Here is a 19255-nt window from a genome sequence, read left to right as displayed (position 1 = left end):
TAGTCTCACCCATCAGTGGAAACATCCTCCCCGCATCCACCCGATCAAGCCCTCTCACAATCTTATATGTTTCGATAAGATCGCCTCTCATTCTTCTGAACTCCAATGAGTAGAGTCCCAACCTACTCAACCTTTCCTCATACGTCAACCCCCTCATCTCCGGAATCAACCGAGTGAACCTTCTCTGAGTGAACACATTTGTGTGTAATGTTTTGCCTGTATAATAGAAGTTTGATATCACTTTAACGGTGAGAAGGTGACCACTAGACCGTGGGGTCTAAGGCTCTTCTCCCAGAACGTTCTGTTAATAAACTGTGCACTTTTACTTTAAGACAGACTCGAGTGAATCTATTTTTCACCAACAGGGGGGAATGCTAGCCTTAACTCCCAGAGAACTGAACTCTCTTCTTCAAATTGTTTCATGGGACCTTGAATGTCCACTCAAATCACCAGAACAGACAGACAGAGACTCAGGTTAATTTCTTATTCAAAGAATATAGGGGGAGAAATTCAGTATCACCCCGTTTGGGGCGCAATTATCGGCCGGGCACAAAGTTTAGTGCCTGGCGCTAATTATCGCCTCCGACTGCAAACTTGGCTTCTATCGCCCCGGAGGTGATTGGAGCGCTAAATCAGGTGCTACACACCTCTCTTAAGGCGATAACACTGAGGAGCGAGGCGTTACCTCAGAGCGCTGGCGAAGCTCATGTGATGTCAGTCAGCAATGGAACACAGACACACTAGTGCCAGACAGTTCTTAAAGGGAAAGGTCGATCTTGCTCTCCATCCACACCCTACTCATTGCAGCCTTGAATCTCGGCCTGGAGAGACCTGTACATCAAATCTGCTGGAAAGAACAATGGAGAGGCCCAGGGAAAGAGCTCAGAGTGCAGCCCCCATAGTCTCTTCTAAATCGATGCAAGGAAGGTCAAATCAAAATGAACCTGTAAATTGCTGCTCAGCACCCAAAACTCCTTCACACAGCGTTGAATCTCTCCAGAAGTCTCTCTCTCTCTCTCAGAATGCGTGGTGCAAAAATGTCGCCGACAAAAAAAGGCAGGAAGTGGTCGCCTTTAAATAGCGCTCCCCCAGTCCCTTCCCGACTGCAAAATGCTCCCCTCAACCTGTCGTTGCTAGCGGCAGGCGGAAAGGCAGGGGGCGCCACTCAATATCCAGTCCAGGGTGGTACTGGGGTGTTGCATGCTCGACTGACGTCACAATCTGTGGGGGCAGGATATCGTGGCAGTAGTGTTTAGTGCCACCGCAAAATGTCTGGTCAATTTCATGAGCGGCGCAAACATCGACACGTCCAGGCGCTAGTTACTTTACGCCCCATTAGCGCTCTCTTAGGGCGCTAATGGGAGGTGCAAAGCAACCAAATTTTTCCCCCTACGTCTCTGACCGACCAACAGTCCCTTAATACTGCTCGGATTGCCAGCTTAGATTATGAGCTCAATCACCTGATATGTGGTTCAAACTAACATCCTTTGACCCAAAGGGGAGAACACCGTCAACTAAGCTGAGCTGAAATAGACTAAATACACATTTTTTTAAAGCTCTAAGGCTATAATGAAACATGAATTGTTTCCTCACCATTTTCAGAGGCCGTAATGATTTGACATTGTTCGACTTTGCTTCAGTTGATATCTGAACTGGGCTGTTTCCAGTTTCTAGCAGAGTAACGTGGCCATTGAAATTTGCCTTATTATAGACAAGCCAACTAGTAAAACAACAAATATTTTGCACATGGTTAAATGGAGAATAGGTGAAAAAAAATTCATTCAGTACATATTATTGAATATTATCTATAATAATTATGCAGTAAATAATTTATTATCCTACACTAATGGACAAATTATACATATTATACATATCACAAATAAACACAAAACAGCAGATACTGCACACTGCCATATCATGCCTGGGTTAATGGTCACTAGTTTAAACTATATTGTTGTTGGTCAGAGGCTTCTAATATGGTTCAGAAATTAGAATACCAATAAAATGTCAGCCCTATAAATCCTAGTAATGGAGTTCTAACTAGAAAGCCTAAACTGAAATTCCAGCCCAACTAACATTCAACTTGGTTGCTATAACCAGATGCTATATAGTGTTGAAATGAAAGGGAAGACTGGCTAATCACAAAGCAGCACTCATGTCACCTGCCCAATTAACTCAGGTCACTTAGTTGAAGGAAGTGCGAAACCGGTCTAAAAGGTGAAAAGAATGGGGAAAAAAACATTGAATGCAATTGCAGTACTTCTATAAGTGCACAAACCTACAGTGACCCAAAGCATTTCCCCACTATTTCTTTTACTAATTTCTTTTCTCACTGCTATTTGTATACAGTCAGTCACAGAAAGCCCCAAATCATCCTCCGCCTGCTTTTGCCTTTGCAGTGCTCCACACATTTGTCATTGTAAAACATATTGTGGAATACATAGTTTTTTGTAGTATATTGTGTAACATATAGTTTTTGTCACTTAGTGATCCATGCCCAAAAAGCAACGGATGCTGTTACACAAGTTTAAAAAAATGCTGGAACTACACAGTAGTTTGAGCAGCATCTGTAAAGAGAAAAGACAGATTAACGTTTCAGGTCCAGACCCTTTATTGAGTACTGTTACAGAAATAGTTCACAAGATACTGTAGACTGTCAGGTGCCCCTGTTCTTTTTCCAGACCCCTATCCTTTTTAATGCACTGCCTGAAAGGGTGGTGGAAGCAGATTGAATAGTAACTTTCAAAAGGGAATCCGATATATACTTGAAAATGAAAAATTTGCAGGGCTATGGGGAAAGAGCGAGGGAAGTGGGACTAATTGATAACTCTTGCAAAGAGACGGCGCAGGCACAATGGACTGAATGGCCTTCTTCTGCGCTGTATGATTCTATTCTATGAATGTCAGTGAGGTTACTGGCACAGTGGACTATAACGTATTACTCTCAGATGACGTGGCAACTAATACTGAGTACTGAAGGAAATTGATAAGTCACTTGTACTCTTGTAAAGCTCAGGCACCAGTGTAAATTATGCTGTAACTTGCCATTGAAGGAATTTCTGGGCCAAAGAATCTTTTAAAAACGAATTGATCAAGAAAGACAGGAACTTCTTTGGACTTTTGTCCCGATGATCTGCCTGCAGTGTAAGGATTCATAGTGTGAACAGCAACAGACCCAAAGCAGTTCAGTTTTTTCAATGTTCGGGGATAGAAAATTGTGTGGAATGCAAAAACAGTCTATAAAGAAATATTTTAAACATGTTAGTTTCACTCACATTCCTGAATTGACAATGATAGAAGATATAGTGGGCGTTATTCCACATTTCTCCGTGCTGGCAGCCTCACTGTGCAGGTAAGTTTTAATGTCACCCTGCTGAGGTTCATGGAAGATTTCAATCTCTGGAATGCAGTGATTCTGGAAAGAAAACAATGCTAGGTAGATGGTTGTTTTGATGGAATTGTGATTGGGAAACAGTTGCAGTGTTGAGTTGGGGAACGATTTTCAACTGCTGGTTGCCCATTTCCTGTCTGAAAAATAGGCAGCCAGCAGTTTAAAATTGTGTGTGGGGGGAGGTGGGTGGTGGGAAAGAACCTCGGCCACCCCCTTGATGCAACTTCCAGGCCGGCCTTTAAATGGGGGAGCAGTCCGCCTGCCTGAAACAGGCATAAAGCTGCTTAAATAGGCAAAGGAGGGCTCACAAAAATAACTCTGGCTGTTGCTGGCCCGCTCAAGACCCCCCCAAGATTTTCCCTTCAACTGCCCAGATCCAACCTGGCGGTTGGCTCAATGTGGGAGCCAATCGATTGCCTGCCCTCCCACAACCAATGAGCTGCAGTGGGGTGCCCGTTTGGTATCTGCAGCTTGCCAGCAGTATTTAAATGAGGCTCGAACCTTAGTAAGGTTTGGACCTTCTGACACTGGTTTGGGGCAGGTGCCCCAACTTACTTGCCACCCATTTCAGTCAAGTTTCCCCCCCCTACCCCGCCACAATATCCCACGTACCAAGCTGAATATTTAGGGCAGGATTTTCTGTTTTTGGGAGCCTAAAGTAATACTATCATTGCCATTATCTGTTGCTAGTCCCAGGTGATTGTAGTGACTTTGAGCTATCAGCAGGAAAATGATCTTCCTTTGTTACCAATATTGGCTCAATCAACATTCAGGTGGGTCAGCATAATAGCAGCCCATTACTCAATCTGCAAATATCTAGTTAATAGAGATAGTGAGCCGTATTTTGCAACCCCTACGGGTGCATACGTATGCACCATGTGAAGCTAAAACCCGGAACTTGCGCTCTGTCAAGAATCCTCTGTCAAGATCCTCCGCATCCCCGGGAGATGGGCCTCTGCGGGTGGAGAGTTGTGCTATTTGCCCAACCTCCGCCCACTGAACGTCAGTGAAATTCTTATAATGTTTTAAGGCTCAGTCTTGTTTTACCTGCCAAACACATTCCTTATCAAATATAATTTAAGGTAAATATAATTTAAGATGTTATAACATCTACATCTTTCATTTCATCCGTGCTCCGAGCTTCGATTCTTCGACCCGTCCCTTCAAATGTGGATGGGAAAATTTACCCGTTCATCTTTTAATTGACAGATTGCTCATTTATTGTACTGTTTCTTTTTAATAGGAGAGGGGGGCGGTGAGAGGGAGACTCACCTTTATAACCCTTTTAATAGAACCAATCACAATCTTTGTGGGTGTGGATTCCGTGCGAAGACTATTGTCGACCCAGAGTTTATCTAACTCCCTCTGTCCCTCTTCCAATACACATGTTTGGCCTTGAAATTCAGGTTTTTCATACAGTATCCAACTGGAATGAGGAAGGATAAACAAAATTCGATACACCACAGGAATAACACATTGCAAACATGATTAAACACAATATACCCACCATATTGTTATCATCTTTGTTGATTTATTCAGTGAAGCTGTCAATTCAGTGTCATTTGGTGTGAAATGGGTGGGTCTGTTTGTACCAGTTCTCTATTGATATTGTCTGTAACTAGTACAGCTGTGCTGTGGACCTGCATTTGATTGGAACTGGATTAAGACAGCGCATCCTTATTTCACTTTGTTCTCTATAGAGTGATCCCACGCTCACCAACTCGAAAGTTCTAGACGAGAGAAAGAGAGGCCGCAAGCCAGAGAACTGTTCACGCACGCCAGCCGTCTGTCCGACCGGGTCCGATACCAGCTACTTGTCACGGTCGTATGTTTTTGCTGTATAACTAGCATGTTATATTCCATCTTAAACTCTGATTAAACACAATTGGGCTAGATTTTCAGTATAGGCAGTTTTGGGGCGCTAACCTTAGCGCCCGCCCGAAGTTAGCGCCCGCCCCAAAGTAGCGCCCCGTTGCCGGGAATTCAGTGGTTTCGCCCTAAGAGGTTGGTGGAGCGCTAAAAGAGGTGTTCCACTACTCTCTTTAGGCGCTAAGCCGGCGGTCCAGAGGGATAGCGCCCAGGCGGGGCGCAGCGCGGGTGTGGTCATTTTTGGACTGACAGCAGACCCCGTGGCGCCGACCAGCTCTTAAAGGGGGAAGGGACGAATTGGTCTGCTGCCACGCCCTGCACACTGCAGCCTTGCAAAGAGGCCTCAACACTGCTGCTCAGCCCCAGGGAGTCATGGCAACACCAGAGAAGGCCCGTCAGCGTGCCCTGCGCTTCTCAGAGGGTGATCTGGACATAATGGTCACAGCTCTGGAGGTGAGGCGCAAGATCTTGTTCCCAGAGAGTGGGAGGAATCCAACCCACCACGACTACACCAAAGCCTGGAAGCAGATCGCCCAGAGGGTGACGTTCACCGGCGATGCCCCCAGGACCCACAAACAATGTCGTAAAAAATACAACGACCTGACCAGGATTGTCAAGGTGAGTAGCCTTTCCAGTCTCCTCCTCATTCTTGCATGTACACCTGACATGATGGGCAAAGGGAGCTGAAAGTCCTATTGGCCAGCCCTCAGCCAGCAGCATTGGGACAGTCATGAGCATCAAATGGCCATTCGGCACTCTACGCTTTGGCCAAGCTATTCCACCATGGGAGGCTGTGCACACTACATCAGGGCTTCACTCTGTCCAAGCTATTCCACCATGGGAGGCAGTGCACACTACATCAGGGCTACACTGCGCACTTACAGCCCGTCCTTTCTCTTGCAGGCTAAAGTAGCCTTTAATCGCCAGGCCCGTGCCAGGGGTGGCCGCGCCAAGCTGCAGAAGCTCACTCGGCTGGAGGAGCGCGTGTGTGTGCTCATGGGAGCCCGTGTGATCGTCCCCACAGCGTGCAGAGTATCCGACCCTCCACTGCCCGGCAATGGTAAGGACCTCGCCTTTTGGCCCTCTCGCGTCGCACTAGCCCATCCGAGCTACCTCCTTTGCCACTGTCCCACCAATGCGCTGAATGCCACCAGTCCTAACTCCCTCGCTAACGCCGTCTCCTCACTCTGAAGCTACTCTTGTGCATTCCTGCTTTCAGCTGGTGACAACCAGGACCCTGAAGCTGCCAGTGACAGCACCTCCGAGCAGGAGGAGGAGGAGGAGCAAGCCGGACCATCGGGGGAACAGTCACGTCCCGCAGGAGAGGAGGAAATGCTTGACACCTCCTCACTGGACGAGTGCCTGGAGGAACTGTCGCAGGGCAATGCAGCTTCTGGGACCAGTGGCGTCCAGCCACCCAGGAGCCGTGCGCGTGGCCCGTGGCCTTCCCCCCAAAGGGGGGAAGGATCAGAGGGGAGTGCTGCTGATCGGCACACTCGCCGCCACCAACGTGGCAAGGGTCCCTTAGTTCGGCCCCCTCCTCCCCAGCGGGAGAGTCGCGACTCCAGTCCGGACACCTTCACCTCGGAGGAGGTGCGGAAGCTGGATAAGATGGCCGAGGATTCGGACCGGCACCACACGGAGCTCATGAGCGTGGTGGGGCGCATGCCTGAGGCCATCGAGTCGCTGGCGACCAGTGTGCGCGAGTTCGGGGCAGCAACTGCCGCGAGTGGCCGCATGCTGACTGATGCCGTCAAGACCCTGGCGGATGTGATGCGCGCGCACACCAGGACAACAGGGGCACTCACTGCTGCCACACGCGCTGTCTCAGGCAGGCATCGCCAGGGCAGCCGCCGCGCTGGACCATCCCAGCAAGCCGCCCCTCAGCTGATTGTTGCGGATCCTGCAGTGCGGGCCCGGCCGAGTGCCACCGCGCCACAGCACCAGCCAGCGCATCCCAGATGCCAGCTGGCCCACATTGCGCCATCCGTCGCCGCCATTCCCCCACTGGGGCGTCAAGGGCAAGCGGCTGCAGCTGATGGTGGCCAGGCTCAGGTGCGCCACTCAACAGACGGCCCCTCGAGGCCCAAACGCCGTGTAGGCCGCCCCCCAGCGGCATCTGGCGGAAGGGCATCTGAGCCTCAGGCACCTTCCCCCAGCCTCGCAGCAGCCACTGGGCAGAGCTTGCGAAGGAGCAGCAGGCCGGGCAGGGGAGGCAAAAGGCTGGGCAAGGTCTCGCCCTCGCGGGCCACTCAGTAGAGGGTGTGGCCAGCTTTCCTTTTATATGGCGGTGGCCATCTTTATTTTGCCCATGGTTGTGTTGTTGCAGGGCTTATTTTTTGCGTTAGGCCGACGTTGAGGCCCGGTTTGAAGAAAGGTGGAGTGACTCCTCCCCAGTTTGTGGGAGTGAGTCGTTTGTTGGGCTTTTTGTGGGGCCCGTTTATTGTTTTTGGGGATTCATGTGGGAAGGGCTTTTCATTTTTGTGTAATAAAAAATTATCTTTATTCATGCAGTCTCCATGGTTGTTCTTCTTAGTGTTTGTTGGCTTCGCCGGCTGAGGGGTTGCGGAGCGGCTGCATTCATCTTCCCTCATGGCCCCTGGCCATTCCCTGACAGGGGGCTTAGAAGTACCGTGTAATAAGGTGGCGTCGTGCGGCCCTTGGCCCTGGTCGCTCCCTCCTGGGAACGTACTCCTGCTCCTCCTCCTCCTCCTCCTCATGCTCCTCCTGCTCCTCCTCCTGAGGTGCTGGTCCAACGTCAGGTGGCAGTGCCTGAGTCCTGCGGATAGCCAGGTTGTGTAGCATGCAGCAAACCACCACAAATTGGGAGACCCGGTCCGGCGAATACTGGAGAGCTCCTCCGAAGCGATCAAGGCAGCGGAACCGCTGCTTGAGGACCCCAATAGTTAGCTCGATGATGTTGCAGGTGGTTTGATGGCTCTCGTTGTAGGCCTCTTCAGCAGCGGTCCTGGGCGCGCGGAGCGGGGTCATGAGCCAGGTGCACAAAGGATAGCCTTTGTCCCCGAGTAGCCATCCTCTTGGGGGAGGCTGTGCCTGGAACATGTCATGCACAGTACTCTGCCGCAGGATAAAGGCATCGTGGCTGCTGCCTGGGAAGCTGGCATTGACTGCCATGATGCGCTGCTTGTGGTCACAGACCAGCTGCACATTCAGAGAATGGTAGCCCTTCCTGTTGCGATACTGCTCGCCATGCTCCAGAGGGGCCCGCAAAGCCACATGCGTACAGTCAATGGCGCCCTGCACCAAGGGGAATTCCCCGAGTCTGGCAAATCCCAATGCGCGCTGATGCTGGCTCTCCAGGGCCATGGGGAAGGAGATGAATTGGCTTCTCCTTCTGAACAGTGCTTCGGTCACCTGGCGGATGCAGCGATGCGCGCCGTACTGGGAGATGTTTGCTATGTCCCCAGCAGCGTATTGGAAGGAGCCGGTGGCATAGAAGTTCAATGCCACCGTCACCTTCACTTCCACCGACAGAGATGTCCTGCACCTGAGCTTTGGCCGCAGATCTCGGCGAAGCAGGTGGCAGATCTCTGCAATCACCTCCTTTCGGAATCGGAGCCTTTTAACACATCGCGCGGCACTCATGTTTAGGTAGGAGTGCTGCTGGCGGTATAGCCTGACTGGGTAAGGCCTACGTGGCCGGCGCCTGTAGCCCCCTCTGCCTCTAGCCAGGGCTGCCCCTCTCACAATGTGTCTGCGAGCCCTACGGACATGGAGCTGCAGCTCCGCATTGGCACCCCATGCAACCCCCATCAAATCCTGGCAAACACTCAAATTTCCAAAAGGCCACTTGCAGCGCTCTGGCCTGAGTCCAAAAATACCTGAGCTCTTGCTGCTTGAAACCAGTTAGCTATCCTCCTTGTTGTGTCTCCAGAAATGCGTTGCACAAGAGTGTTTTCTGAAAAAAGGCTGGCCTTTATACTGGAGAGCACGTCCCCTTTAATTTGCGCCCCCCGGGGCCCGCGCTGGTTGTGTTGCGTTCCTTTTTCCAAACGCTCCGGCCGCCAGCCGCACAATGGGGCGGTCCGACTGAAGTTTGGAATCGGGGCGCACAAAGGGCGTTGCACGAGGATGTGACGTCATTTTCTGCGCGCGCATCCGGGCGGGCGCTAAACTTTGCGCCGGCGCTAACGGGCAACTTAATTTGGGGCGGGGCGCAAACTGCGCTGCGCACGGGCGCTACACGCATAGCGCCCGAAAATCACTCCTCTTAAGGCGCTAACTGCTGGCGCTATCAACTGAAAATCTAGCCCAATATACCCAACATATTGGTTTGCAGTTGATCCTGATTATTTGAAAGACTAGAGATAAGCTAACATCAACAAATTGGCTAATGCCAACAGTATCCCAGGGACTATTAACTCTTCAACGATAACAAAATACTGCAGATGCTGGAAATCCGAAATAACAACAGAAAATGCTGGAAAAACTCAGCAGGCCAGGCAACATCCGTGGTGAGAAAATGGAGTCAACGTTTCAGGTGAAAACCCTTTGTCAAGACTAAAGAAGCACAGGAAATGCAATAGATTAAGAGGCCAGGCTGGGAGAGAACAAAAGAGAAGAAGAGACATTAAGAGGTATTCAAAACGAGACGAGATGGTGATAGGACTAGTGGAGACAAAAGACGGCTCTAGTTAACTCTTTGCCTGCAGAAAACCTGAAAATCCATTTGTACAAAGAGTAGACATCTATAAAGACCAAGCTAAAGATTAATGAGGGGGTTATAAACAAAGTATGTTATGTCAGAGATTGTTTAATATCGGCGTGTTACAGTAAGATACGACTAAATAATAAATGCGTGTGTGTATGTGTAAATCAATACACAGTGTAGTATAAGAAACAAAACAGGGAAACTAGATTCATGAATTAACATAGAAAAATCAGAATACCAGTAACTGAAACATGGCTGCAGCTCGAACAGGATTTGGGGTATAAAAGATTCAAGAGGAATAAAGAAGTTAGAGGGAATACAGTATTAATTAAAGACACATCATCGTACTCGAGTATAAGGATTTAAATAGAAAAATAGTGCAAACAGAATCCCTTTTGATTGAGTTTAGGAATAGTGAGAATATACTGAGAATATATTATGGACTGGCAAACAGTGGTAAGGAAATTGGAGATAAAATTTGTAGACAAATTAGAGAGCTGCGTATTAACAATGCCATAACTGCAGGACATTTTAATTTTAAAGCGTCACAAAGATAGAAGAGGCAAACCTGTATTGGAGAGTGAGAATGGCAGAAATACTAACTAGGTACTTTGCCTCAGACTTCAGTGGGAATAAAAAATGGGGAGAGGTGTAAAATGGGCTGCCGACTCACTATCACCCATTTTATGCTATCGCACAAAGTCAAGACCTACCACAGATTGTCTATCAAACAAAATGCTTCAGGAACCCATCACACATTTTATTGTTAAAACCGTGTTCTGCAAACTAAACTGTAAGCTATGTTCATTTGATTCATGACAAAAGGCTTAAATATAGCAGTTATAAATAGAAATACAAATTTAATTTACACAAAATTACTTATTAAAACTATATAATTGAATGATATCTATATCGCTGTTGCTAAGCAAAAATATAATTTTCTTACCATCCTCTGACAACTTTCAATGAGATTCCTTTAGTGAAAATCCAAATTGTTGCATCAGAAACATCAGTCAAGATCTCACGTTTGTTTCCACGAAAGTTTAATTGGTCATAAATAACCATCTAAATCACGAAAGAAATGTCTTTAATTGGTAAGCGAAACAATTGCTGGAGATTTATCTTTTAGGTATTTCTAAAAGATATGACTTACCTTCCCTGGCCTTGGGTTGATTTTCAAATTTTTGTTCTTAACAAGACACTGCAACAAATGAGTCATGAATTTAACAAATTGAATACTTTAGTCTTACATTTTGACATACTTATACATAATCATATATTTATATAATTCACTTTTTATTGAACAGTCTAAATAATTTGTTTTAATAATTAATATTCTTATATAAATAGTATTCCCCATTGGAGTTTTTTATTATTAATTTCTCAACTGGGATACTTGATGGAGCACCTCATGATAGTTCAATGTTCCATTTTAGGAAAGGGGAAAAGTAACTGACCCATAATGCAGAGCTCCTATTTGCCAGCCGCAGGCTGACTTTTCAATGGCAGTGGATAAAGATCCAGCAACCTTTCCCTTCGGTCTAGATGAGACCTTGTGGTGTAAATGTGACAAAATATAACTAAAAACAAAGCAGAGCCTTATGGGCACATTGGACAAAAATATAGAATCTTGGTTGAACAGAACCTGATGGACTTTCGTTACCAAACTATGAATATTTTACATTCAATGTTCCAAAAGTATCTAACTCTTGCTATCCCAGAGACAGTAAATTCCTGATTGATGCCAAAATAACAAGGATGAATGGAAGCAATTCTGTGGAGGAAGGGAAAGAAGACCTCTGGATGTGTCAACCCAGACGACCTTTGTGCAGCTCCTAATGGTCAACTGCAAAACAGAACTGGCAAAAGCCTTAAAGAATGTTATCTGTCTGCAATTTCAGCAAAGAATGGTATGTTGCATAAGGGGAAAAAGTTATCAAAAAGGGAGGGTGAAGAAAAGGAGAAGCTAAGAAAATATGAAGTTTAATTCCAATATTACACATTAAAGGAACGCATATTCAAATTGTCAGGATGCTAACAAAAAAATATCTGAACCAAATTGCAATGTTATGAAAGCTGACTTTTGGAGCAGCATGGTGCTGCATGAGTGAACCAGCGCACAGTGCCATAGATTGGTAATAGATGGCTTCACGCCCATCATTCCCCAACACTACATTGCTGTGCAAAGGCACCATATCGTAAGCAGACATTTCCCTTCAAGGAAAGAAGGAAACATCAGGAGAGAATGTCTCTTTGGGTTGCCTTTGCACACCTCTTAGTAGCACCTTTTACAGTGGGACTGGCAAAGATTAGGGAGCAATCTTATCCTGAAAGTAAAGTAGAAAATAAAGTATCTTACCTTTGAATCTGGTGGACATTTTAACAGTTTTGAGTCTTCAATTGGCTTCTGTTGCAAATGAGTTAGCTTTTTAGCAGTCCTTTCAGATGATGCTTGTTCAACCTCTGGTACATAACACTTAGACAACTGAAAGTATCTGTAGAATACACTATCTACTGCTGCAGAAGGCATAGGTTTAGGGGAGGCATTGGAATCAACCACACATGTTTCCGTTTGTAATTGTGACAACAAGTTTTGTTCCTCAGTTATGTCCTGAGATATTACAGTTGTTTTGTCCAAGTGGTCATTGGGGAGTGTCGGGCTCACGTCTAATATAGGAACAGGACTGGTTGGTTTCTCTTCTTCCTGAACTTCTTGAACTATATTTTTTGTTTGCATCAAATGTAAAGACACTTCTGCAGATTCAAGCACAGATGTAACCGATTCGTTGGAATTGTCCTGTGTTGATGAAGTTGGAGAATGGGTAATATTATAAGTTTCTATTGTTGCATCATTTTCTAAATCCGGTTCTTCATATATTGTTGGTAAATCAAAAGGATAAATATTCCTCCTGTTGAAGTTGTGGCTCGATGGTGTGTCTAGGATCAACGCTTCCTTTTCTGAAAATTGAGGCTCCATTTCATTCTCATTATTGAGATGATCTTCAATGGTTTCTATGCTTTCTGTGACGTTTCTGTTTACTATGTTAGTTAAACGTGCAAACACTAGGTCAAAGGTTGTCTGTATTTCAGAAATTCTTTCTGCTTCGTCCTCCTCTACATTTTTCATACTTTCATTTGTGAAATCACCCTGGCTGGACTCACTTTTCTCAAAATCAGCAATAACATTTTCCTGGAAGTCATTTAATTGGGATGATTTTGCAGAATCAGTTCTTAATACAGCCGGCCCCTGTGCTGGATCAATAATAGTACACTGCTCTGGTACTATTCCAGTCAATTCCTGAGCCGTGGAATCCGAGTTTTGATTGGCTGTTTCTGTCATTTCTGAAGGTGCTTCCTGCAAGGAATCTTCTGCAGCAATTGCAATGTTTCTCAGCTCAGTTCTCTGTTCTGTTTCTTTTGTAGGATCTTGTGCCCTTACTTGACCATCATTCAATTTGTCCTCACCTGTTTTAAGTACAGATTCTGTGATGCCAGTTGCATGACTTGTTGAGGTAAGATTTAAGAGGCCTCTATCTGCCTCCTGCTCTATTACATCTTTAACAGGATGTGCCAGTGTAAGGTCAATGTCCACTGGCAATAAAGGTGCTGATTCGATACTTTTATCTTGTGGTTCCATCGTCATTGAGATGTCTTTCTCATCAGCTCTGTAGACTGAAGGAACATATTCAGAAACATTTTCATATGTCACCAGAGGTGAGGCTTTACTCTCTCCTCCAGCAGTGCGTATCGAGTTATTTTCAGGCTCCTCTGGTATCTGTGACTGTACCACCTCTTCCACTCTCTCGATACTAACTTGTACTGTCTTCACTAATTCCTCAGCTGTTTCTTCAATTGTGCTGTTCACTGATAAATTATTTGTGCACTCATTTAAATTAACATCTTCAGTACTGTCCGTTAGACTGGCATGTTTTATTACATCTGAACCTATTTCTACAGCAGTAACATCCTCTTTGATTACAACACTACTTTGTTGGGTATGTGGTGTTACTGTTTCAGTGAAAGACACGAGTTCTACAGCTGATTTTGCTTCTGATGGTAAGGTCGTGTCACTCTCGGTAGCTGGTCCCGAGTCTGATAAAGGCAGTTCTGCTGCACTAGGTACCGGAATGCTTGTAACTGCCTCCTTGGCAGAAAGTATAACTTTGTGTATCATTCTTTTTGGCATTCTATTCGCTGGCTTAACTAAATCTGCTAATAGGATGTTGGAGCTTGTCTGTATTTTGGAAACCATGCATGTTCCATCTTCTTCAGATTTTGTGTTTTGATTTGTGGACTCTCCCTGGTCAGCTGACTGACTGGTCTTACTTATTTTTAACTGGACAGAACCCGATTGAAAATGTTTTTCTTCCTCTGAGTTTGTTACACTTTTCTCAAAATCAGCAATTGAATTTTCCTGGAAGTCATTTAATTGGGATGATTTTGCAGAATCAGTTCTTAATACAGCCGGCCCCTGTGCTGGATCAATAATAGTACACTGCTCTGGTACTATTCCAGTCAATTCCTGAGCCGTGGAATCCGAGTTTTGATTGTCTGTTTCTGTCATTTCTGAAGGTGCTTCCTGCAAGGAATCTTCTGCAGCAATTGCAATGTTTCTCAGCTCAGTTCTCTGTTCTGTTTCTTTTGTAGGATCTTGTGCTCTTACTTGACCATCATTCACTTTGTCCTCACCTGTTTTAAGTACAGATTTTGTGATGCCAGTTGCATGACTTGTTGAGGTAAGATTTAAGAGGCCTCTATCTGCCTCCTGCTCTATTACATCTTTAACAGGATGTGCCAGTGTAAGGTCAGTGTCCACTGGCAATAAAGGTGCTGATTCGATACTTTTATCTCGTGGTTCCATCATCATAGAGACATCTTTCTCATCAGCTCTGTAGACTGAAGGAACATATTCGGAAACATTTTCATATGTCACCAGAGGTGAGGCTTTACTCTCTCCTCCAGCAGTGCATATCGAGTTATTTTCAGGCTCCTCTGGTATCTGTGACTGTACCACCTCTTCCACTCTCTTGACACTAACTTGTACTGTCTTCACTAATTCCTCAGCTGTTTCTTCAATTGTGCTGCTCACTGATAAATTATTTGTGCACTCATTTAAATCAACATCTTCAGTAACACCCTTCACCCTAGCAATCGTTATTAGATCTGACCCTGTTTTTACAGTAGTAACATCCTCTTTAATAACTGTGGTACTTGGTTGGGTTTGTGGTCTTACTTGTATGGCTGAAAAGATCATTTCCCCTGTTACTTCTTTTGTTTTTCCTTTCAAAGCATCGCCACTATCCGTGGTTAGCACTTTTTCCACTGGATGTGCCTGGGATGCCTCAGCTGCACACATGCCTCTTATTAATTCTGCTCCTGATTGTAAAGTGATTTGTTCTTTTTTCTTCTCTTTGATTTTTAGGGCAGTCCCTTCGCCTTCTGGTTCGACTGAATGTGATACATTTGAGTCCTTGCTGTCATAGGTTTTGATTCTCTTCTCCATTTCTTCATTTTGCTCATTAGAATGGCTCATTCTGGAATTATTCACTGCATCTTCCTGTAAGGTACCTTGAATTGCTTCCTTGGCAGAATTTGCTACTAAAGCAATTGGCTTTGTTGACTGTATAATTTCATCGGCCTGTGTACTTCCCGAATTTGTTTCATTGACTATATTAGACTGTGTATTTTCTCCCATGTTTGACAAACCAGTACTTTGTTGAAAACATCTGTACCACAAACTGTTGTCTGATGGGCTATACTTGCCCCTTGTCCCCAGGGATGTCTCACTGATATCTTTCTGTGCTGTTACAAAATGAGATGCTTTTCTGTTGTCCTGTATTTCTTCAACCAGCTGGTTGTGTTTGAAGGCTGGTACTGTTATGATCTCACTATTTGCAATTGAATGTGTATCCTTGTCTGAACCTAATAATAAATTTGTTGATTCTTGATAGTACCTGTAGAATATACTCTCGTGAGCTAATAAAATCTTGGCTCCTCTAGAAACCTTAGGTTCAAGCAAAGAGGCTTGAGTACGCTGTGATGATTCTGAAGTCCAGTCATGCTCTTTTTCAGAAGAAATTTTAAGCGATTGGTCTGGATTTTGAATGGACAATGATTTCTCAGTCTGTGCGTAGCTGGCTTCTGCAATCTCTCGGGGTTCAGTAGTTGTAGTGGCTTCAGAATTGCTAACCTCATCTAACTGCATTGCACTTGGGGCTGCTTCTGTAGCAATTGTAGAGACAGTATCACTTGGTATCTTGAGATGTTCATCATTCTCAATTACAATTGTTGATTCATCGGTAAAATTAGCATTGATAGCTATATCTTCATTTCTTGTTGCATTTATTACTTCGCCAGTTGTCAAAGTCGATGAATTATTACTCATTTGTTTTTGCAATACTTCAGAAGATGATTCTTCGTTTACGTGAATTATGTCAGGCACTGATTTCCTTTGTATTGTTTGACTGTACTCTTTTGATGGTTTCTCAATTGCATATCCAGTCCCTGTTGTGAGACTCCCAGTAGATAACTCTGTTACATTATCTTTGTCTGTATACTTTTTTGGTATGTCATTGGCAGAGACATCAGGAATACCCGCTTTGTTATTGACCATTTCAAAGACATTTGATCCTGTTGTGTGTCTATTTATCTGGGTCCTGCTGCCAGCTTCCAATTGTATATCATACTTATCACAAGCTTCATTTGGTATTACTTTTGATGTATCTACCTCATTGCTCAGGTGGATTGTTTTCACTGGCTCTGTTAAAGGGACAATTTTTGTTAGAGCAGTAGTGGCATTGTCCAAAATTTCCAGCATCAGGCTTTGCTTTTTACTTTTGCCCACAGGTTCCGTTTGCTCAGTCTGTTTTTCCATATCATCTAACTTTGAGCCAGTAATTACAGGAACTGTTAGAGCCCGATCTTCTGCTGAATCAGCAACAATACCTTTTCCTTGTCCATCTGCGTTATCAGCTTGTTGGCCAGACTCTGTTAAGGGTGTAAAATGATTTGAGTTGACAGGTTTCAAGTTTTGAGTTGTTGCTGCTTCAACTGCATCTACGGTAGGGCAGTGTGCCTTTGGTACATCTGTTGCATTTTCTTTTCTACTGATTGTCTTTAAAGCGGATGAAACATGCGTCTCCTGATGAGAGTTCATGATAATAGTTGTTTTGGGTGAAATATCAGTTTGAACAGTGATTTTACCTGTTGTTACGTCCGCATGGACTTCATCCTTGTGGCTCAGATCATCGTGCTTAGTGATTAGATTATCTTTCTGAATGAAGCATTGTGTGCTCCTCTCCAGCACACTGCTTCCTTTTGAATGCAAGTCCCCAAGTGTCACAGTTATACTTGGGACAGACATGCCACTTGGATTGACAGCAGTTATCTTTTGTATGCCAGTTGTGTTTGATGCTGATGTATCAGATTGTAATACTTGTTTCTTGGTGCTAGCTATTGTGCCTATTGTCACTGTGTTACATTCACGTTCTACTTTTGTTATTTCTCCTTTTCTGACTCCACTGAAAGAACGTTGTGGTGTCGGTGTTTCATTTTCTGTTTTTGCATCTTCGACCAACCCAGGTTTGCTTGATGGAAATTCCTCTGTGCAGATTCTGGGCTGTAGTTCATCATTTTCTTTGCCATGATTTATTAAGGGTATTTTTTCTTCTAATCGTGTTTGGATCCCAGTCATTGTCGGAGCTTGCAAAGGAATACCATGGTTAGTTTCTTCCTTCACTGGATCAACCAATGAAATCACACTCTTTTCATCTACTTCAGAGATTGTGGGATTTAGCGGTTTAAATGGATTCCTCTGAGATCTCCTTCTTCTGATCCTCCTTGCTCCACAGTAAGTTGAATAAGTGATAGTTGGTGGAGGAGACATGTCTTGTTCATTCTTAGAATTATCTGTTTCACTGGCTCCATCTTCTAAAACTTGGCTAGTATTTTCTTTGTGTTCACCAACTGCAGTATGTAGCATTGTTAGGGTTTTCTTATCAACAGCATCCTTGTCTGTACTTACTGAACCAACATCCCTTTCCAATGAAATACTTCTGATGAACTTCTGTAATTTCCTGAAAGTTGGAGAAAAAAAATCTGTACTTAAAATGATAACTCTCACACTGTGGGCATAGTAAAACAATTTAATGGTTATGGTGGTGGACTAGCAACATAGAAGTCATGAATTCAAATCCCACCATGGTAAGTTGTGAAACTGAATTCAAGAAATGTGATAATTTATGGGCTAGCACCAGAAAACATGACAATATTTGTACAAAACCCAACTGGTTCATTACTGCTCTTCAGGAAAGGGAGCTGGACTACACATGACTCCAGTCCCACACTACATGATTGACTCCTTAATGCCAGTAAATGCTGCCTTGTTGGTGATGGCCAGATCCCAAGAACAAATACAAAAAAGCTATTATTTTATGTATATGTTAGAATGTTGTTTTAAACCAATGAAAGAAAACTATAACACAATTTACAGATATGTCACTTGACAACTGGCACCATCTCAATTTCAATGCTGGAGGTAAGCCAGAGGGAGATAAAAAAAAGAAAACATTAATCTTTTGATTTGAAAATATATAAGGCAATAGAATAAAAACTAGCATTGTCTCATGAATAGGACTTTAGAGGGTTAGTTCACTCAGATGTACAACCTAGGAAAGGCTGTAAATATGTAAAACACCAATGCCCACAATATAAGGAATACTGAATGATAGTTTTTTTTCCTTATAAAATGTCATCTTATATGAAGTTCAATTAAATCATAATTTTTTTTTCTAATATTTGCATCACACAATTTTAGGATATTCAGTGATACACATGAAGTCAGTGATCATGGGTTATTTTAAAACAATTATTCTATTGTACATTGTCCATTTGTTAATTGAGTCATTCCCTCAAAAACATTAATAAATTCCACCTCACAATAAACTTTTAAAAAATTGTGGAAGAAACTATTGGTGAAGATCATTCGGGTTTGTATTAGTTTTACTATATATTTATTGTGCTGCATCTGCAAACAAAATATAAGTGATTTTTAAAATTATTTCTCTCCTGTCTTATAAACCATCAGTCATGGTTGACTGCCTCCCATTTTAGTATTGTTTTTAATTTTGAAGGTGATGGCAATTCACATCAATACAGCAAACTCATTATTTAATTTTAATAATAAATTATTATTTATATAATCTTATATAAACAGAACAATACAATGTGCTCGAACTTCAACTCTCATTCACATCTGTGGAAGGAAGCCACGCAAGTAAGTATTGGGGGTTCGGGCTGCTGCTAGTGCCGCAACAGCCCACAAG

General features: G+C 44.2%; 1 protein-coding gene across 1 annotated transcript in view; it reads right to left on the bottom strand.

The window, feature by feature from the left end:
• LOC147107528 (uncharacterized) overlaps positions 1-18002 on the bottom strand; it is an 85411-nt gene extending 67409 nt beyond the window's left edge. Inside the window, exons 1-6 of the mRNA XM_086006614.1 lie at positions 12292-18002; positions 11086-11133; positions 10879-10997; positions 4664-4817; positions 3276-3415; positions 1594-1720 (exon numbers count right to left, since the gene is read on the bottom strand). Of these exons, the coding sequence (XP_085862740.1) occupies positions 1594-1720; positions 3276-3415; positions 4664-4817; positions 10879-10997; positions 11086-11133; positions 12292-17913 (6210 nt within the window). The 5' untranslated portion in view covers positions 17914-18002. The remainder of the gene's footprint in view (positions 1-1593; positions 1721-3275; positions 3416-4663; positions 4818-10878; positions 10998-11085; positions 11134-12291) is intronic.
• Positions 18003-19255: the final 1253 nt, after the last annotated feature.

Source organism: Somniosus microcephalus, chromosome 14, assembly GCF_052327205.1.
Source record: "Somniosus microcephalus isolate GS21.2 chromosome 14, FLI_Smic_1.0, whole genome shotgun sequence".
Taxonomy (NCBI): domain Eukaryota; kingdom Metazoa; phylum Chordata; class Chondrichthyes; order Squaliformes; family Somniosidae; genus Somniosus; species Somniosus microcephalus.
The sequence above is the reverse complement of the archived record's forward strand: the minus strand, read 5'-3'. Positions and strand labels throughout refer to the sequence as shown.